This window comes from Pholis gunnellus (genome assembly GCF_910591455.1).
Source record: "Pholis gunnellus genome assembly, chromosome: 6".
NCBI classification, from domain to species: Eukaryota; Metazoa; Chordata; class Actinopteri; order Perciformes; family Pholidae; genus Pholis; species Pholis gunnellus.
In genome coordinates this window covers 13,030,699-13,051,343 of record NC_136532.1, presented here as the reverse complement: position 1 = coordinate 13,051,343, position 20,645 = coordinate 13,030,699, and the positions used below count along the sequence as shown (strand labels likewise).

At 38.8% G+C, this 20,645-nt stretch overlaps 4 protein-coding genes and 1 long non-coding RNA gene across 5 annotated transcripts in view; 4 read left to right on the top strand and 1 right to left on the bottom strand.

The window, feature by feature from the left end:
• LOC306697519 (single-stranded DNA-binding protein 2) overlaps positions 1 to 5,540 on the top strand; it is a 48,274-nt gene extending 42,734 nt beyond the window's left edge. Inside the window, exons 7-17 of the mRNA XM_079161482.1 lie at positions 87 to 150; positions 1,070 to 1,140; positions 1,242 to 1,309; positions 1,689 to 1,737; positions 1,820 to 1,855; positions 1,958 to 2,012; positions 2,107 to 2,177; positions 2,342 to 2,420; positions 2,562 to 2,590; positions 2,707 to 2,805; positions 3,212 to 5,540. Coding sequence (XP_079017608.1) covers positions 87 to 150; positions 1,070 to 1,140; positions 1,242 to 1,309; positions 1,689 to 1,737; positions 1,820 to 1,855; positions 1,958 to 2,012; positions 2,107 to 2,177; positions 2,342 to 2,420; positions 2,562 to 2,590; positions 2,707 to 2,805; positions 3,212 to 3,241 — 651 coding nt within the window. The 3' untranslated portion in view covers positions 3,242 to 5,540. The remainder of the gene's footprint in view (positions 1 to 86; positions 151 to 1,069; positions 1,141 to 1,241; positions 1,310 to 1,688; positions 1,738 to 1,819; positions 1,856 to 1,957; positions 2,013 to 2,106; positions 2,178 to 2,341; positions 2,421 to 2,561; positions 2,591 to 2,706; positions 2,806 to 3,211) is intronic.
• Positions 5,541 to 9,694: 4,154 nt separating this feature from the next.
• LOC306697756 (uncharacterized protein) lies at positions 9,695 to 11,147 on the top strand. Its single transcript, XM_079161788.1, has 6 exons — positions 9,695 to 9,857; positions 10,082 to 10,224; positions 10,347 to 10,411; positions 10,507 to 10,632; positions 10,736 to 10,834; positions 10,934 to 11,147. Exons 1-6 carry the CDS (start codon positions 9,753 to 9,755, stop codon positions 10,987 to 10,989), a joined length of 594 nt encoding a protein of 197 aa, XP_079017914.1. The 5' UTR covers positions 9,695 to 9,752; the 3' UTR covers positions 10,990 to 11,147.
• A 1,903-nt stretch (positions 11,148 to 13,050) lies between these two features.
• LOC306696993 (saxitoxin and tetrodotoxin-binding protein 2-like) lies at positions 13,051 to 15,375 on the top strand (the record flags this gene model as incomplete). The annotated part of the gene is made up of 6 exons (XM_079160730.1): positions 13,051 to 13,164; positions 13,862 to 14,004; positions 14,130 to 14,197; positions 14,481 to 14,609; positions 14,776 to 14,871; positions 14,967 to 15,375. The coding sequence occupies 6 exons, from the start codon at positions 13,051 to 13,053 to the stop codon at positions 15,053 to 15,055; spliced, it is 639 nt and encodes a 212-aa protein (XP_079016856.1). The 3' UTR covers positions 15,056 to 15,375.
• Positions 15,376 to 16,934: 1,559 nt separating this feature from the next.
• On the top strand, positions 16,935 to 17,564 carry LOC306697738. The gene is made up of 3 exons (XR_013767134.1): positions 16,935 to 16,960; positions 17,042 to 17,143; positions 17,431 to 17,564. It is a non-coding gene; the product is annotated as an uncharacterized lncRNA (long non-coding RNA).
• f2r (coagulation factor II (thrombin) receptor) lies at positions 17,149 to 20,479 on the bottom strand. The gene is made up of 2 exons (XM_079161769.1): positions 20,360 to 20,479; positions 17,149 to 19,247 (listed from the first exon to the last, which is right to left on the bottom strand). The coding sequence occupies exons 1-2, from the start codon at positions 20,427 to 20,429 to the stop codon at positions 18,028 to 18,030; spliced, it is 1,290 nt and encodes a 429-aa protein (XP_079017895.1). The 5' UTR covers positions 20,430 to 20,479; the 3' UTR covers positions 17,149 to 18,027.
• Positions 20,480 to 20,645: the final 166 nt, after the last annotated feature.

Genomic DNA, 20,645 nt, shown 5'->3' with positions numbered 1-20,645 from the left:
CAGACAGTACTGTGAATAGTAGAAATGGACAGCGTCTGTGAGACGGTGATGATAATACTGGTGATGTATCCTCCTTCCCTCTGTAGGGACTTGGAGTCCCAGGTAGCCAGCCTATGTTACCCAGTGGTATGGACCCCACAAGACATCAAGGTACGCATAGACACACTGGTATGCACAAACACAAAGGCATAAAAAAAGATATTGGCTCTGTGTATTCCTAAAAACATGTTGAAGACCCACCTTGTTGCACTGGCTGACATATGTATTCATTATGATAGTTATTATTTATTATTACTTGCTGTAGTTAATTCTTTTTGGAAAAACTGGATTTTTTATCTCTGGAGAGCGACAGTGGAGATTGAGCACTATGGTCTTGGAGAATATTTTATATAGTATGTTTGCTGTTCCTGTTTGATTCGATTTAATTAACTACCAATGAACTCATCCTTCTAGCAATTGTCATTGTAGCCACAGACTGACACAGCGTATTCCTCCATGCCGTAGATCTTAATTGTTGTCGAAAAACTTTTAACTGTTGCATTGAGTGACATATTCCTTCATTCTGATGAACAAGGCGAGTGTATCTCATCCCTTAAGCCTTTTCATGGGAATTGTTGATAGTAATAAAATCCTCTATTCTTATCCTTTTAGTATCCATTCACACTCCTTCAGACATAACTTCTGCTTATAGGTAAAAAGAGTCACAATGCTCTTACTGTTAAACTCAACATTATAATGAGAAGATACAGTAATTGAAACTGTAAATGTTATATGATGGTTTGCTCCAGACACACATCAAATTGATGTCCATCTTGAGGTTTTTGCATCACTACAGTGTCCAGACAAAAGTATAAAGTACACCAAGGGAACATGCTTGTTGTACGAGAGTTCAGAAGACAATGACAAGAGTTCACAGTATGTAAGGTAATGTAATCAAATAACCGTTCCATATCTTCCAGTTTAAGTAAGATGATAGGTGGAGACATGAACAAAACTGACCCCAGTCTGACCTGAATTTCTGGAAAAAACTGATGGCTGGTTGCAGTTTGACTGTTCTTCTTTGTTTCAGGACATCCAAATATGGGGGGACCAATGCAGCGGATGATTCCACCCAGAGGCATGGTACCGCTAGGGCCCCAGGTATGGGACCAGAGGATTTGTGGAAATACTTACAAAGCATTGGCTCTGATATTTACTCTCTTGTAGACGTAGCTGAGGACATTTGGTGTCTTCTCTTTTAGGGTTATGGAGGTGGGATGAGACCACCACTAAATGCCCTGGTTGGTCCCGGGATGCCGGGTATGAACATGTGAGTGATATCCACATAATACAATCTACACACACACACACACAGTGTGAATGACTTCCCCACATTTCTCTCACTCAGAGGGACAACATTAAATGCAAACAACCTTAATTTCTCACTACAATAGAGGCAGTCAGCTGTTTCCTTTCTGTGGCTTTAATTACAACTTTACTGTATGTTCTTGGGTCTGTAAGTGGAGCGAGGAGCCAGCTTTCCACTATTTTGTCTTTTTTTTTATCCTTTTCTTTATTACTTGTTGTTCCCCTTACCTCTCTCTGGCAACAGAAGAGCTTGTTGTTGCCAACTCTGCCCAAATAAATTAGAAACAAAGAAGCCTGCCAAAAGCAGAAAACTAAAGTGTATGACTGTGTGTGTGTTGCAGGGGACCTGGTGGGGGTAGACCCTGGCCGAATCCTCCAAACTCCAATTCGGTAAGTGCTCTAACAAAGACACCCAACAGAAACTTAAATGAATTAGAAATTACTTTCATGATTTCCTTCTGTATTTTTGCAGACCCCCTACTCTTCTGCATCTCCAGGAAGTTATGTGGTATGTATCTTTGGTTTCAAGCTGTTTCTGCTCACTGTCTGTTCAGGCTGAAATTCATAAGTTCATGAATGAATCTTATGGAAACCCAAACTGTGATTTTAGGGACCTCCAGGAGGAGGGGGGCCACCTGGGACCCCAATAATGCCAAGTCCAGCAGGTACTTGGCGCTATGTCCTCCATGTGTGTCTGTCTGTTTGTACATATGTTTTTGCTCTTTTGTCCTCTAATTGTTTCTCTGTTTATTATGTCAGATTCAACCAACTCTGGCGACAACATGTACACAATGATAAACACAGTCCCACCAGGTGGAAGCCGACCAAATGTGAGACATTTCTCTCTCTGTGTGTATATCATTGTGTCTGAGTGTACTTAAGTGCACACGGTTGTAGACTTTACAGTATGTGTGGATGTAATAGTTCTTTGATATCAAAACATTGTTTTAGTTATGTTAGATATATCATTGTCTGCTGTGTATGTTCTCCTCAGTTCCCTATGGGTTCAGGTGGTGACGGTCCATTAGGGGGAATGGCTGGAATGGAGCCCCATCACATGAATGGATCATTAGGTACAGGAACAAGTAGCTTGTACAGTATGTGCTACATTGACACTGGTTATATTTTCCCCTAATTTGTCAAGTCATTTTAATCAAAACAAGCATTCTTTTGATAATGGTTACTTGTTTTCATACTTGTGTTACCTCTCTCAGGGTCAGGTGATATGGACAGTCTCCCCAAGGTAAAAGAAGATATTTATCTACCTGAAAATGTATGCAATCGCACTGCATGTCTGATTTGTGTAGCTTTAATAACATACAATCACTAATAAGCTTTGTTTTACGTACTTTTTAAAAGAACTCTCCTGGTAACCTAAGTATGAGTAACCAGCCCGGGACCCCCAGGGAGGATGGAGAGATGGGAGGAAACTTCCTTAACCCTTTTCAGAATGAAAGTGTAAGTCAATTGTCATCTATCATATGTGAAGATTAGACCGATCTCAAAACTCAATACCATGACTTTTAAGTTAACCCTAAAGTAAAGTTAAAAAGGGGTTCACAAAATGTTAATGCTTTTAAATGAGCAGTTTTATATTTAAGCCAATACACTTATTATACGCTTGGCATAAAGATCGGAAGCTAAGCTAATTGGCTGCTACTTGTTGCTTCATTTACCGTACAGACAGGTGAGTGGTATGAATCTTCCAGTCTAACTCTGTTAAAGAAATCAATAAAGCATTATTAACATAATGTTCTTTTCCTTTTTCTAATTAGATTTCTAATCAAGGATACTGTAAAACGGTGAAAAAGGCTCATACACACAAACTCAAACATTGTTATTTCTCCCCATCTTATCGTTGCAGTATTCTCCAAACATGACGATGAGCGTGTGAAGGCTCTGGAAGCAGGTTTGGTTCAGTCGTCCAGTAACCTGGATCAGTAAAGAGCAGAGAGACGGGACGGGATGTCTTCTAGGCCAGGGACTCCACCACCAACACCACCTGCCTAGTTAGGACATTTGCCCTAGGCCCTGTCCTCTTACTATCCCCCAACCCCACCCCTCCATTGTTTCTGCCCACGTCTCTTCTCTCCTATTTGTTCTCCCGTTCAAAGTGGTGACTCTGCTACATTCATCAGTTCTTCCTCTGCAACTATGAGACTGTACAAAGCAACCAAATTGAAACAACCTGGAGGAGAACTCTTTGTATATTTGCAAACAGTGTGTATGGGACTGTGCACCCGCTCCAGTCACAGACAGTGTGTCTGCCTTTTGCATATATATATATATATATATATATATTAATCTAACTGGTTGTCACATGTAATATCTTTACATCTTTTGTCTTTTCTTGAAATTATGAAAAGAGACTTGGAGGGACATCACAATCATACCAGGAGGTTCTTTTCAACGTTTGTGTCCTCTAAATCTTTCCAACCGCTAACATTGTGTTTTATGTTTTATACAATGGGTTGTTTTTTATTTTAAATTCCCAAACTCAGCCACAAATGCGGAAAATGATATGTCTTCAAATGCAGCTCTTTAATGGTGATTTGCAGAAAGGCCTCCACACAACCTGAAATATTGATCTGCAGTTTGAATAAAGTCACATTGAATGGTAGAAAAAAAAAGAGGTTTGTTTAATGCTTAAAGCGAAACTATGCAACTTTTGTTGGTCGTATTAAGGCCGTAGAAACAAAAAGTGTACAGTGTGCTGAATTGACCAATAGGGAGTTTTAGCACTTATGAATTTAACTTACTGTTTTGGAGAGGAAGAATGTGTTTTAACTTTCAAAAGTTGTATAGTCTCACTTTAAATCAGTCCCTTTGCTGGCTGCTGGGAGAGCAGTAAGGATAACACTGGGAAAGAGGATCTGCACAAAGGTCCCATAGAACAGACTTTCAAAAGTTTTTCATAATTACTCTTAATTATGGAGGATTTTACATTCTTTTGACTGTACAAGATTTGTATTTATGTGATTTATGTTATCAAACAAGAGGGGACACTGAACCTGCGCATGTTGTGTTTTTGTTGCTGAGGCCTCTCTCATCTCTAGTTATTTAAACATTTGTCAAAGTGATTTATCATTTTACATATTGGAGTCACAGTTGCAAAATTGATACAACGGCCCACATTCTCTGGACATAACATGTCCGAGAGAGAGAGAGAGAGAGAGAGAGAGAGAGAGAGAGAGAGAGAGAGAGAGAGAGAGAACAAAGACCGATGAACAGTAAGAGTGGTAACTATAAGACACAAACTTATGAAGTCACTTTGCTCACTCATACTTAATTGCCATCCGGATAAACTGTGATCTCATTGTGATGTGAAAGGTCGGTTGGTACAGAAAGCAAAAAGATGCTTCTTTTTAATTAATGTTTGACATTTTTCTTCACTGCCCAAGATGTTTTATCATCATGTAGAAAAGGTTGATATGCCTGTGAACATTCTCCTCTCCTATTCCTTACTGCAAAGTGTACAGCTCACAAATGTAGCTCCCCTGTCTTGTACGTGTATTTGATATTATTATTATTTAAAGAAAATCTGGAGAGAATTATTGCAAAGAGTGAGATGGACTGATGATGCACCATCACAGCTGAACAGAGATATTTTATTTAGTTCTTGTGTTAGATTGAAGCCATAATTGGGAGTACAAGAAAATGCATTTGTAAATTGGAACATGTTTTCTGTTTTGTGGCAGTATGTGGGACTCCATTTGTGATGTTAATTTTCTCTTTTTTATTCTTGTATTATGTTTTTGTAAATACACAGAGAAGTATTTCATGGGTTTTGAATATGCTAGTATAAAGCTTCTCTTCCCTTAGTCAAAGTGTCCGCTCTTTTCATTTGTGAGAACAGTTCAAGCTGCTGTCTGTATTGTGGGGACTGCACACACTATACGACGCGGAAACAGCTCCCAGTGCCCTTCCAACTCCCCCACAAACTACCGGAAGAATGACAAAAGACATTTAAAAAGAAATAATAATAATGTGAGTGATGTTTTACATGTCTATATTAAGATAGCTAACGTAACTTTACGTTGGTAACTATTTGTAAACATCCAGGGCACGCCCTGACCTCCCTGGGGCCCTAAGCTAAATTCTGCCAAGGGGCCTTCCCACCTGACCTGCGAGCCATGTAAACCATTTGCCGATGCCACACAGTTGCACCTGACACCACAGTGCTGCCACTTTAACCATCCCTCCATTATAACAGTTTGCTACATCAGTTAGTCCAAGAAGCCGTGGACCTATACGGAACAGAGTGAGGTATAAAAAACATTTATTGAATAGAATATTTTCTACAGAATCTTAAGATCAGTGAATATTAACATTAATAAGAAGTTGTTGAAAATGTAAAATGTAGAAATGGATGTGGATCAACTGATCAACTCAGTCTACTATTTCTGTCATTGCTTCACATTACCAACTTGATAAATACAGTATTGTAATGTTGCTCTTGTAAACAGTTATCTCATTTCAGGCGGTGGGAATATGCTAATAAATGCATATCAGGTTATGCAGTGATTTTTGAAGATTTGTGAATGTATATTGATAGTTTTTACAGTGGCTAATTAACCCCCCCCGTTTGGTCTTTTATTAAACTCATCATAGCATTGGAGCGCATGGAACTCACATTTATTAACTATCAAATCAACTAGTAGAAGTAGTTGTTGTATTAGTTGTACTAGTAGTAGAAGTAATTGTTACTATAGCAGTATTAGTTGTTGTAGTGGCTATTGTAGTAACCTTAGTTTTTTAGTCATAGAAGTCATGACAAAATCATACTTTAGTATGCAATAAAAATGCCTTAAAATGTAATAGTATACTATGTAATAAAAAATCGTAGTGAAAAAGTCATTGTATAGTAAAAATGTCTTAGTATAGTGTGCCGAAAAAATCACATAAAAAAAGTCTTGTCATAGGATAATATGTCTTACGACATCGAAAACTGCAGAGTATTGCATTCCACACGTATGTCGTAAAAAGATCATTGTACAGAATGTTACAAAAGTATGAATATACTTTGTTATAAAATAGTCATAGTAAAGTAGTATATAGAATGCCAAGAAAACATCATACAAAATGATGTAGTATAGTATGTCAAAAAAAAATGTAAATGGACAGTACTTCATAGAAAAGTCATAGTATGTATAGTATAGACATTAGAATTAGGAAGCAGAATGTCATGGTATAGTATATCATTAAAAAATCATACACAATGCCATAGTACAGAATGTTGTGAACATTTTATAAAATGTCATAGTATAGTATATCATTAAAAAAATGATTTTAAAAATGTAATTGTTAAATATGACATACAAAATAATAGTCTAGTATGTCATAAAAACAATGTCATCATATAGAATGCCATAAAAATGTCATAGTAAAGTATGCCTTAAAAAATAAACAGTCTGACATAAGAAAACATAAAAGTCACCGTACAGTAGTTTATAGTATGCCATAACAATGAAACACAAAATATCATTGAATGCCATAAAAAAATATTTTACTCTATGTCATAAAAAATGTCATAGTATAATATGTCATTAGAAAAGTCATGAAAAATGTCGTAAGAATAATTTGTCATGAAAAAGTCATTAAATTCCATCATATTGTGTGCCATGAAAATGTCCTAGTATAGTATGCCATAGAAAAGTATAGAAAGTCATAGTATAGTCGTAGATAGTAAGCCCAAAAATGTTATACAAAATGGAATAGTATCGTATGCCATGACGTTTTTTTAAAGTTAAAGTAATGTTTAGTATTTCATACAAATATCATAGTATAGTATGTTATAATAGTAAAATAATAATAGTTTGGCATAAAATAGTCATAGTAAGGTAGTATACAGTATGCAAAGTAAATATACCAAATGAAGTAGTATAGTTTGTCGTTAAACAAAGTATGTCATCAGAATGTCACAGTATAGTTTGTCATATCTTTTTCCTGATAAATGTCATGGTAAAGTTTATCTTAAATAGTCTTTTGAAAATGTAGTAGTAAATGGCAAATGGACTGTACTTGTTTAGCGCTTTTCTAGTCTTCCGACCACTCAAAGCGCTTTAACACTAGATGTCATCATTCACCCATTCATATACTGATGGCAGGGTGTCACCTGACTAACTAACATTCATACAACATTCACACAAGATAGGCACAGCTACAGGAGCAACTTGGGAGTGTGTTGCACGAGGACATTTCAAAAAGGACTAGCGGAGCCGGGGATCGAACCACCGATCCTGTGATTGAAGTACGAGCCTGCTCTACCACAGAGTCAAAGTCAAATGTCACAGTATAGTATGCCATAGGCAATAATAATATAGCATACCGTAAAAAGCATGGAAATTCATAGTCATAGCCAGAATGTCATAGGAATACATGAAAAAATGTCATCATATAGTATGCCATAAAAATGTCATCGTACAGTCTGCCAAGGAAAAAACAATAAAGCATGCCATAATATATATATATATATATATATATATATATATATATATATATATATATATATATATATATATAAAATATATATGTATATTATCGATCAATTATAAATATATAAATATAGTGTGTAGAAAAATATGACGGTATAGTTTTTCTAAAAAAAGTTATATAAAAGTGAAAAAAGTTATATAAAGTGAGTCAAAAAATCTCAGTCTAGTATAATGAAAAAAATCATGAAAAAGTAATCTTACAAAATGCTGAAAAAAACTCAGTTTAGTATTTAAAAAAAAATCACAATAGTCATCTTATAGTATTTAAAAAAGTAATCGTATAGTATGTTGATAAAAGTAAAAAAGTCAGTGATTTGTATATTGCATATGATACAATGACATTTTTTACAAAATACTATACAATTATATTTTTCTATGAGGTACTATATTATATTTTGCATTATATGCTAAGAGATTTTGAATGGCATTTTATCATATCATATACTAAAAGTTTATACAACATTTTATGGCATACTGTTTGATTTTTTCATACTATACTATGACATTAGCAATGAGATTGTATATGCCATACTATACTATAACCTTTCTATGATGCACTATACTATATTTTTTACAGCATACTATACTATGACCTTTTGTAACATTTATGGCATACTATACTATGACAGTGTTATGGTCTGTTAATGGGATACCATACTATGATTTTGTTCTAACATTTCTATGGCAAAATAGATTACGTCATTTTTTACGACGTACTACTATTAATTTTTGTTTGCACACTATATCAGAATTTATTATGCCATTTTTATAGCATACGCTATTTTTTGGCAACACTATATTATAACATTTTATTGACACTTTAAATGCATACTAGTCTTTGCCTCTTTAATAACATTAATATAGTATACTATACGACAAAACCTTCAATGATATACTTTATAAACAAGGAAGTCAGGTTTTAGAGCTTTACATAGCACAGAAACCGCCCTCCTCAAGGTATCCAATCATCTCCTTTTAGCAGCCGACAGGGGGGAGAGCTCGTTTTGAATTATTTTAGACCCAAGTGCAGCCTTTGACACAGTAGACCATGACATTTTAAAACATGGGTTGGCATCAAGGACGCTGCAATAAGCTGGTTTTATTCTTACCTACATTTGAATAATTTCAATGGAATTATAACACTAACACTTGTGATAGTTTGTCAATATGTGTACATATCAGTGTATATGTTACTGGTAAATGCTGAATGAATATAACACACAGCTCAAATTGAACATTTTCAGGTTTGCCTGAAAAAAAAGCACTTTTATTGATTTGAAATGATGCAGACGAAGGCCTAAACTCTCCCAAATCATATCACAACATGTCAGCAGTCCTTTTAAAAAAGAAATTGGCTTTGATAAAGTGAAGCAGGCCAGAGATGTCGCTGTTTTTGTACAGGTCAGCCGAGGTCAATTCTGATTTTGGAAGCAGTACTTTCAGACGTTTGTTTGTACTTTTATATACTATATAACTATATATTTCACTTATTTTATCACTAATCGTGTTCAATCTATCTAATACAGCAGTTTGGCATCATTTTGAGATATCAACTGTTGGATGGCACAAAATAAAGTTATTATTATTATTATTATTATTATTATTATTATTATTATTATTATTATTATTATTATTATTATTATCCTTTATGTACTTGAATAGTATTGTAAGGTGTGCACCCAGGGAGTGCACATTGCATTTACTCTTTGGTCTCTTCAAAGATCCATTTGAACTATTTATTACACAATCTCACTGTTTACTGTTGGAAATTGTCTCATCCCACGCACACCCCCGCAGCCCAATGTATATTTAACTTCCCCTTTGCTAGTCTTCGGGGTGGCCTTCCTGCAGGATAACAGTTGTTCTTTTTCTGCTGTGGTGTCCAGTTGGCTGTGATTTTGACGTCTAATCATGTCTGTTAAGTTTGGTTTAGCTTTGCTGGCTCTCTCCTATCTGACTGCAGCATCTGATCCAGACTGTGAAGAGCTGCTTAAACCTTTGAGGGATCAAAACCAGGTACGCTGCCCTCAGCATTTACATCCAGCAGACTCGGGTTTTCTTTGTTTACACTGGTGGTTTTGCATGATTTAACCTCACCTAATTATAAATTATTACTGTTGTTTCCTTTTTTTGGTGATGTGTTCATGAACATCTGGGGTTTGAAAGCTCCAAAATATCTTAATTAAGAGTTCTTCTTTGAGTACAAATTTGCTAATTTGTTTCTGCACATCTGTGTCTAGGTTACTGGAAAATGGATATTCCATTTAGGAACATCAGACAGTGAAGAGCTCCTGAAGGATTTGAGAACTATAAACAGCTCCTGGGTCGAAATCTCACCCATACCTGATTGTGATGATATGACCCTTCGCTGGGGAGACAGAATGTAACTGTTGATCACCTTTTGAAAATGAATGTTAATATTTTTAAGGCAATCAATGCAGAAGGTATAGCTGGTGAGACTTACTCCAGTTTTAAATCTTTATTATGTTTACCTCTCCTTACAAGGGATGGAAAATGTCATACCGGACACGTTAACGTCACCTTCACTGGAAACTCCAGCAAGGTGACATGTAAGTAAATGCTGAAACGTATTAACATATATGCTTTAATCCACAGTTACTAGAAATGCGTAACACTATTTGAATCTTGTGTTTATGTCTAACAGTTCACTTTAACGCCTCTGATCATGAGCATGTTGGGAAGCACCTGGTGGCCTGCCCTGACTGCATGCTCTGGACAGACACCGTGGTTAAATCGGGAGCCACCAATGGCAGAAACCTCTACCTCTTCAGTGAGTTCACAGCTGTCTGTAACTGTCAGCTTTTCTGTAAAAACTAATTTTCATCTCAGATTTTCAAATGTGTTAACATTCCCCCCTCCCCCCCGCCCTGCAGCAAGGACTGGGAAATTGGATGACCCTCATCTGGAGGTTTTCAAGAAACAGGCTGCGTGCCTCAACTTCCCATCAGAGTTCCACTATGGAGAAACCACAGGTGAGATGCTGATTCACAACTAAACAGACAACACTAAGGAGTACTGTATGTATAATTTATTGAGGCACTCAGGAAATTGATTCCCTCCCTTTGTTTCAGACATGTGTCCTTATGAGAATGCGGCTGCCACGGATGTAAAGGAGGAAGAACAATAGAGACCTGAAGTTATTCCATGAGCCAAATTTAACTCAAGTATGCTAGATGTGTGTAAACACTTGTGTGCATCATAGATGTCTTGATAGACGTGAAGTGAACACATGTTTTCCATTCACACTGAATGTCAGAATCATAAATCATGATGGATACCACTGGAATGCCATTTTCTTTCATGCATATAAAGCTCAATAAAAAAAAACATGTTTGCATGTGAAAGAGAGATTCTATTATCTTTGAAAAAGAAATCAATAAGGGCACAAGTCCATTTATAGTTGACCAACGCGTTGGTCAATTCTAAAGAAGGACAAAGGTACAACTCAGTCTGCCCCGCAACATTGCGAACACATATGATGTAATATGGCTGCACGGAAAAACAATGAACCACCTTAACGTGGTGGAGGGGTCTGTGTGCCCCAGTGATTCTGAGAGCTGTGTTGTCGGGAGCAATAGCTCCTGGTAAGGTCTCCCAAGGCAAAGTGGTCTCAGGGGACAGGCCAGACTAAGAGCGATGGGGGATACAAGCGGCCGAAATAAGCTTCCTCCGTAGGGGGGGCTGGTCTCAGGCTTAGAGTGACGAGGGTACAAGACAGCTCCAGTTAGAGAAGGAGCCTCCTTGCCCATATATGCATACTTCCATAGGTGAGACATGTAGACATAGTACCAAAGTTACACAAACGTATGAAAGGTATATAAAAGCTAAAGTCTACATGTAATTGTAAAAATACAAAAGCATATGAAATATGATTATATGATCCCCTGAACACCTCTCAGTATGCTTCTCTCTGTTTGTACTTTCTGGCTCTTGGCTGGCCAACACTGCTAGCCTCCAGTGAGAGCTTTTATGACTCAAAGCAGTTAGACTGTAAATAAAATGCTTGTTATAAGAGTCAAAGATGGCAGTACTAAGCAGGGCTGTGGACAGGCTGACTGTCTCATTAATGCAACTCTTGTTCTACCCCAACACTAGTCTTTTCTTGTTGTCTACTTGTTGGAGAGCCCCTTGAAGGATGGAAAGCAACACGATTAATGGCTGTGAGAAACCTTTGCAGCGCTTTTTCCCAAGAGGAAGAGATAGATGGTAATAACATAATGGAATATACAGTACTGTATGTGTGTGTGTTACATAACCTGTAATACAATATCTCACTGTATCTTTGAAGATTTAATGCCGATCTTTACCAAAGAGCCCAAATATACCCACATACCCAACTCATAGAACACATTCCACATAGTTTGACAGAACTGTCCCTGTTTTACAGATCAAACCTTCTAAATATGTGGCCATGAATTGTAATTGGTGATTTATTACCCAACATTCACGACGGCATTTTGCAAACAAACACGAAACAGTTCAAAGGTTTTTTTGTGTGTCGACCTTAGATAAGGATGTTTTTTTAGATGGAGCTGTCCAGCTGATCAACATCTGGCAAAGACTGTGCTTGCCAAGCAAAATATTATACAAGTGAAAAGTTCCTGAATGGCTCTGGTGTTTCACAGGAAGCACATTAAGTATTTTGTTAAACTGTGACTTATTTTTATCACTATTAGTAATGATTTCTTTAATCTACAAAAAAAAACAACATGTTATGTAAGCTCTCACATTCCCAGAAGAAACAAAAAGCTATTAGATATCAAAGACTTATTAAACAAAGGTATAGTTCTAGAAGGTATTTGTTTTCAACATTTCAACATTCTACAACATGTGTGTCTGTGTGTGTGTCTTTCGTTTTGTTGTTTCTGCCTTTGTGCCTGTGTGTGACTCTGTGCTGGGGGGTGTTCACATATTGAAAGATGCAGGGGTCTTGCTATTCAGACTCTGCCAGCTGGCTGTTATGCAATGGGATAACTAGGACAAGCCCTTGCTGACTGGATGTGAAAAATGATGGTGTGTGTGTGTGCGTTTATGTGTATGTGTATGTGTGTGCGTGTGTGTGTGTGTGAGTGTGTGTGTGGGCCCAGCCCACTGTTTCAGAACACTTCCCCTGGTTGTTTTGAGGAGGCTCTAGCTGGCAGGATCCCTGACATTAGTGTTGCTCTCTGGCTGCCTGCTGTCTCGAGCCATGGATGCACAGCTGGTTATAGCGCTGCTGGCTCTCACCTCCCTGGGTGCTGCTGCATCTGAACCGGACTGCAATGAGCTGGTTAAGCCTCTGGTACTGGACAGCCACAGCCCTGTGAGTATCTGCAATCATTTGTTATGAGCTGAGGTCATATGTGAGGAGGCTTTGTAGCACAGCGCTGTGTGTTCATATAACTTGAATAGCTTTTCTTTTGGTGTAAAGATTAAAATGTGCTACATGGTATTTAAAATGAACTAAGGCTCTTAACACAATTGGTCATTCATTGTATCACTCTTAAGCATAGAAGTACTTGTGCACAAGCCAATCTGTTTTATATATTATCTTTGTTTATCGTTTTACATTAGTAAAGCTCAAGTATATCCAATATCTCATGCATATTGATATGTCTTGTTTATCAAGGCTATGTAACTCTTAACAGGAAAAGAACTGTGATATGTGTCTTAAGCACAGAACTTTAGATGTTTAGTAGAAATGTCCATTTTTAATTCAATTGCAATTCTTAGCAGAGAAATGAAAGTCTTTTATCCAAGGAAATAAACCAATATGAAGTAATTTATAAAACAATCTCCCCACAAGATCCATTAAGTTGTTTTGAGATTCTGTTCATATTGCAGACAAACAAATCCAGTTGTCATGGGAGTAAACTTTCAATCTCAACAATATGACGCCCTCTAGAAATAAACTGGCAAAATAAAGGAATGATATCTCTCTCTCTCTCTCTTCAAAAACTTGTTTTCTTCTTTTCACTCATGTGAGTTGTGTGGATGTCTTGCCTCTGTGTTTGTGTCAGATCTATGGGAAGTGGGTGCTCCATGTGGGGTCGTGGGACCAGCCTGGCCTGAAGAACGACCTGGAGACGGTGAACAGCTCCTGGGTGGAACTGGCGGCTTCCTCAGACATCGGAGTCATGTCCATCTACTGGTCCGACCGCCTGTAAGGACACTGCACACATATTATGTTCCATTTGTGCTCGCATACAAATGGCAATGGCTCGGAGTGTATATTCAAAAGGTAGATGTGGATTGTTACTTTATCTTGTTTTGTTTTTATTATTACAGAAATGAAGATAAATGCCTGCAGGGGATAGCCAATGCCACCATCTCAGGGATGACCAGTCACACCACTTGTAACTATCTCTATCAATATCTTTCTGCTACACCCTGACTCATCACTGCTCTTTCTATGCCGTGCAATTTTATGCGGGTGATGCAGCATGCAGCCAAATATAACATTACCGAGGTAAAGGTGGAATTCATAAGAAAATAGTCACAAACGGTTCCACATACATTCTTTGTATACGATGACTACATTTCAAACAGATGTATGTAAATTAAAGACAGCCTCATATTAAATATCTTGCATTTTGGGTATATTGATTTGAAAAGCCTTGTTTTTCTAATGTGTCACAGTTAATATCAATGGTCACACTTCGTATCACGATGGGAAGTACTATGAGACCTGCTCCGACTGCCTCCTGTCCGAAGACACCACCCACCTCCCCGACGGCAAGGCAAAGGGACGATACCTTTTCCTCTTTAGTAAGGCAATCTTTCCCCCTAAAAAGAATGTTAGAAAAAATATTTACATGAAAATATTTTTATATTTTGGTCATTTGTTTCTTATTTCTGTCCTCTTTCCCCTGGCTTCTCTTTATTCCTACCACCTCACCCTCCCTGTTTTATTCCTCTGGCTTCTCTTTTAAAGCACGTACCGGCACTTTGGAGCCATCTGAGTTAGAAACCTTCAAGAAGCAGGCCGAGTGTCTTAAATTCCTCCCAGAGTACCACTTTGGAGGAACAGGTCAGCTGTCAATTGTGCTCTGTATTTCATACCAAATAAAATCCTCAAAGCACATTATCTTCATGCCCCCAATCAATGATGTTCTCCTATTTCAGATCTGTGTCCAGATGACAGGGCCCCTGCTTTACCTGCTGCCGAGAATACAGAGAATAATCAAACCGATGTTCAGCCTACTGAAAAGTAAAGCAGAGCAAAGAGATCGAACAGCATGCACCCACCCAAACGCATCCAGTTTAACATTACTTTATAGTGTTGCAATGTGATCTGCATGCGCTGTGGAATACTTTTTCATTAGTCCTGTTACAGGTGGTTTCAGCAGCAGCAGCAATGAGTTCAAGGCCTGGTGGTGTCATGTCATGTTAGATCTGTGCTATGTGTAGTCTAATGACTGTGTCTCTGCCTGCTAAGCTGTTTAACCGGTCATCATTTAGTTTAAGAAATGCGATATATGAATAGTTAAGCAGATTCTGGCGGGCACAGTAATGGCTGAAAAATCCACTTAAATGCCTCCTTCAAATGAATTTAACAATCTGTGAATAGTTGAGTAACTATTTCCAACTGTTTGTGTGAAGAAAATAAAACAGCTTCCCGTCTCCCTCCGTGTTGCGTTCTAGTCATTTGTTTCTACCGTTATTCAGGAAAAGTCTTTGGCTTCTGAGCGCCAACATTTCTTTGGTCGTTTCCAAATAGAAGATTGACTCTATTAATCCATAGAATCAAGAATAAACGCTCCAGCAAAACTACTACACCTCTTCCCAAATGCACCACCGTTCCCAGAAACTTCAACAAAGACTGTTGCTGGGTAACGTCTTTGTGAGGGGGAAAAAATACGACGTCAAACTTTTAAACTGTCGCCACAAGGAGTCCACTCAGACCCACAGAGAAATAACCTTCATTCAACTGAAGAAAAGCCGCCTCGGGTCCTTTTTAAATGTCTCAGCAGTCAGAGACAAGTCTTGGCACTCTGCCTGAGTTCATTCAGGGGCAACGCTACGGGCAACGGAGGACTGTTGAGCTGGCCATTCAACGCTGAACTAAAGAAATCTGCATGGTCGTTACCTTTACTGGAAACCCCCTCCTCCCCATTATTAGCACTTGCACAATTACTTTTTTTTTGGTTTGAAAACCCAGAGGGAAAATGAATCAGCGTTAGAGGTTTTCTGTTGCAGCTTCAGCGACATCCTCTGCAGTGCTGCCGACTCTCCCCCATCTCTTTGCATCTCACCCTCCTCTCTGTCTGATCATGGCTCTGCCTGCTGCTGTGTTTCTGTTGGCTCTCACTTCCCTCAGTGCTGCATCTGCACCTGACTGTAAGGACCTGGTCAAACCTTTTATACCAGACGACCCCAAACTGGTAGGTTTTCTCCATCTTATTTATCCCAAAGACATGTGATTTTATTTTAAAAAGCATATCTCCAATAAGTACACTCCTATGTTTAATATAGTTGCATGCATCTTGACGTTTTATGTAAAGGTTTTTGGAAAATGGGTGTATGTGATGGGAGCTGGTGACCCCAAGCCCTACCACAAGGCACTGGAGTCTCTGAAAAGCTCCTGGATAGACTTGTCTCCCACTTCAGACAGTCAAGTTGTGACATTACGTTGGGGAGACAACTGCTTGTAAGTTTGGTGATTTAGTTCATTAAACATGTTGGGCAGAATCATCCTTTAACATTGTTTCTAGCACAATATTCTAATGGGTAACCTTTTCAAACGGCATGTTACATTAGTAGCTTGTAAAAGCTAAATTCTGTCACTGCATGTTCTTGTTTCTCAGCAATCGGTGTATCTCTGGGGAGGTAAATGCAACAGTCGCAGGCATTGCCACCACATTTCGTAGTAAGTAACATATGAGATGAAGCAGCTTATTTCTATAGCATGATATTATCAGGATGTATACGAGCATAGTATATCCACCACAACTATCTCCATATAAATATTACAGAATAATAAGTCGCTCTGTTTTCCCCTTTTAAAGAGAATCTTTCAGACCACAAAGGACATATTCTACAGACGTGCTCTGACTGCCTGCTGTGGACAGACACCTTTCGAAATGGGGAAACCACCGGTAGATACATCCTGCAGTTCAGTAAGTTCCTCATTGGTTTAAATACAGTTGGTCAGAGTGTCCAATGTGGCAACTCCTTTTAAAATCTCTCCTTTCTATCAGCGAGAACTGGAAAAAAAGATCCCAAAGATGTTGAAATTTTCAGGAAACAAGTCGGGTGTCTGAACTTCCCAGAGAACTTCTACAGCTACGATGGTAAAACAGGTCAGTGAGTCTTCAGTAAACTTTAATGACTGTCGCTAAAAACAAAACTGTGCTTAACTGGACATGCAACTCACACACAACTTGCCACAAGATGGAGATGTTGTACTGTAAAATACAAAATGTAGATATGATTACACACAGTTATTTTTGTTCAGCAAACTTGAAGTGCATGAAGTACAATGCACATGGTGAAGAAATGGAAATGCTGCCAACATTTTCCATGATGCTGAGGAAATGTTTGCCCACTTCTCTTCTCTTAAAGTTTTTGTTTTTATGTTTTGTTTCAGAGCTCTGCCCCGATGACAAGAGTACAGAGTGAGCAGCAATAAAACAAGATGCAGATACAGCAACATAAGTATTAAGCAAAATATGTATAATGTAGTAGTTTTGTTTTGATTGATATATATATATAATGAATGCCAGTGCAGTTCAATTAATTACTTATTTGACATATATACTTATCAAAACCTATAGCAGATTTTTGTCCAACATTAATGCAGCTACTGCATAACTTGTAATGTGTTTCAGATTAAAACTCTATTATTATTAACTGTGTATATCCTATGATTCACTGAAAACAAGAATATGAAACAAAAATATGAAAAGAATTGCATGTTGTGATATTCTCTCTGTGAAATGAAACAAACATATCAAACACTGTCATACCGGTGGATACATTTTGTGATAGCAAAATAACAAAAAGCTAATTGGTTATCCAATAAGCTAATTTAAGTGGACAGATGTCCAGCACTACCAGGCACTGGACACACTCTTGTCATCCAACCCAAGCATTTACATTGTTTACATACATGGACTCTGAAATATTATACTGTAAGTACAGGTTTGAAAAGTGTCTTAGAAGCAAGCATCCCATGTCCATGTAGTTAAGCCTCCAGCCTGCTGTAATGGCTCCCCTGGCCAGTTTGAATGCTCTCCATCTTGCATGACCTGCTGCTGTCTCTCCGCTCGCTGGTTCGTGTACTCTGTGTTCCTGAGATGCTCTTCGCTTGTGCCAGTCGCCGACATCTGAGCAGTGCTGCCACCTGCTTCTGGCACTGAGAGGAGGCAAAGTAATACAGGACTGGATCCAAGCAGCAGCTGAGGCTTCCTACACACATGGAGAGCAGGTAGGCTTGGTAGGAGCTGTCACTGGACTTGTGGGACAGCTGAACGTAGTGAACCATCAGGATGATGTTGGTGGGGGTGAAGCAGACCACAAACACCACCAGCACGACCGCAGCCATCACCACGGCTCGAGTCTTCCTGAAGCGGTTCACCACATTGGCTGCTGCCAGAGCCTGAATAATACGGACATAACAAACGGCAGTGAAGACAAGAGGGATGAAGAAGAAGACGGAGGAGTAGACGGGGAAGAAGTAAAGATAGTAAGCTTGTAGTTTTTCCACATCCTGCACATCATGGCAAGTGGTGATGCCCAAGTCTGACAAATACATGGTTTGCCCAGAGATGAGGAGAGGGGATACTCCCCCGAGGGCCAACAGCCACATGGCAGCGCACACAGCTGAAGCTGTCTGAGGGCTGCGCCACGTCAGCGAGTTCATGGGGTAAACCACCGCCAGGAAACGGTCAATGCTGATACACGTCATGAGCAGCACTGAGCAATACATGTTGCAGTAGAAAGCTGCTGTGACAACTCTGCACATGAAGGAGCCGTAGATCCAGTTGTTGCCATTATAATGGTAGGCGATCTTGAAGGGAAGGAGCAGGCCGAACAGCAGGTCAGCACATGCCAGGTTCAGCATGTAAATCACCGCCGGTTTCCTGGGACGGACGTGATGCATAAACATCACCAGGGCTACAAGGTTGAGGGGCACACTGACGATGAAGACGAGGGTGTAAATGGTGGGAACAAAGCTCGTTGTCAGGCGACCCTGGAGGAAACCTTTAGTTTCCTCCGAGACAACATAGTGCTTCTGGGGGTGGCGGTGGGGACTGTGTCTTTTCACCGGCTCCTGCTCCGACCCGGAGCCGGACCCCTCGTCATCCCTCAAACTGTCCAACACGGACAGGTCGATGTAGTCCACAGGCTCGTCTGTGACCGTTTCAAAGTGACCAGAGAACGTCCGCGGGAAGAGCGCTGAGCCTTAGAAGAGACACGAGGAAACAGAAGTGTTCAAACTTTCTTCTGTGACACATTCTTTGCACAATAGTCCATTCTGACTTAAGTGTAAATGGAATATAATAATATACAGCACCGTTACCCACACTTTTTAGAGGGTTACTTGCACTTATCTCTAGTGGTATCTAGCATGCAGATTTGTGTTTTTGTATGTCTTTGAATGTGAAAGGTCTCCATTACTCTCGATAATCTATAGTACAGACAGTTTTTTTTTTTCGTTTGTTTGTTGATAAATCCAGAAATAAGAGAGAAACTGTTGTTTTTATAATTTGGATAACATGTTTCTTGAAAGAATATTTTCATAACCTCTTTCACAAATACATGATGCAGCACTACGCATCTTCAACATGATAGTATTAGCAGAGTCGAAATGAGTTCAGTATTAATCATCTCATTTTAAGAGAGATGCCCAGAAGATTCTTTAGTGACCCGTTCATAATTTTCCACGACCAGTGGTATTGGATGAACTATTTAGATAATGTCCTTCAGTGAAAAATGTAAAACCGCATTGTAAAAATACTCCGTTACAAGTAAAAGCCCTGCCCAAAAATATTTGGCCTACTTGTGAAACTATATAAAGTATCATCAGCAACAGTAACTTCAACATAAAAAAAAAATGTAATGGAGTACTAAAAATATAGGCCTTTTGAGTTATTTTCCACCACTGTCCATGGCCTGCTGTGTCGACTACCAGACTCACCAAATTACGAATAATTTGACGATAGTTCTTAAAAATTAAAATCATGTTTTAGGGTTCTTACAGTCTCCGTCACTAATCTGTCCATGAGCAATGTCATTCCTGCGTAAACAGAATTTCCGATACTCGTGGCCACTGCAATTACTGCAGATATGACTTATGAAATTATGGGCGACAGTGTCATTCAGATGAAGCAACTGTTTAAACAAGTTGCCACATTTACTTTCAATTAGAGTGGTACAAATATACTAGCCTAAATGTTAACCGTCATTTGTAAAACCCGGCAGAGTACAAGCCTGCAGTCATGCACAATGGTACAATAATCAGTTATGAACTATCATAGAGTTTTAAATAGTTTATGGTTTAGAAAGCTACTTACCATTTTGGGAGGAGAGTGCTGATGTCTGGAGGGAAAACAATACCAACAACGCTATCGACAGGTGAACCATGGCTTCACTGTGTATCCTCCAGAAATCTAACACCTACAAGTGGGTTGAAATGATCCGTTTGTCTGAAGAGATACTGAAGTGTTTTCCTGCCAGCATCCAACATGTTATTGCAGAGTGGATGATACTCCGCCTCCCCTCACTGCACATCTCCTCCCCACTACAGTGAAACAATGTGTACCAGTTCTTCAGATGAAAACATTTGTCTTCAAAGAAGTG

Excerpts from the sequence above, each read along its gene's own strand:
- LOC306697756 (XM_079161788.1), top strand. The coding sequence starts at position 9,753 with ATGTCTGTTAAGTTTGGTTTAGCTTTGCTGGCTCTCTCCTATCTGACT. Across the intron at positions 10,412-10,506 it reads AAACTCCAGCAAGGTGACAT|TTCACTTTAACGCCTCTGAT; the intron begins GTAAGTAAATGC and ends TATGTCTAACAG. Across the intron at positions 10,633-10,735 it reads CAGAAACCTCTACCTCTTCA|CAAGGACTGGGAAATTGGAT; the intron begins GTGAGTTCACAG and ends CCCGCCCTGCAG.
- f2r (XM_079161769.1), bottom strand. The coding sequence starts at position 20,429 with ATGGTTCACCTGTCGATAGCGTTGTTGGTATTGTTTTCCCTCCAGACA. Across the intron at positions 19,248-20,359 it reads AGCACTCTCCTCCCAAAATG|GCTCAGCGCTCTTCCCGCGG; the intron begins GTAAGTAGCTTT and ends GTCTCTTCTAAG.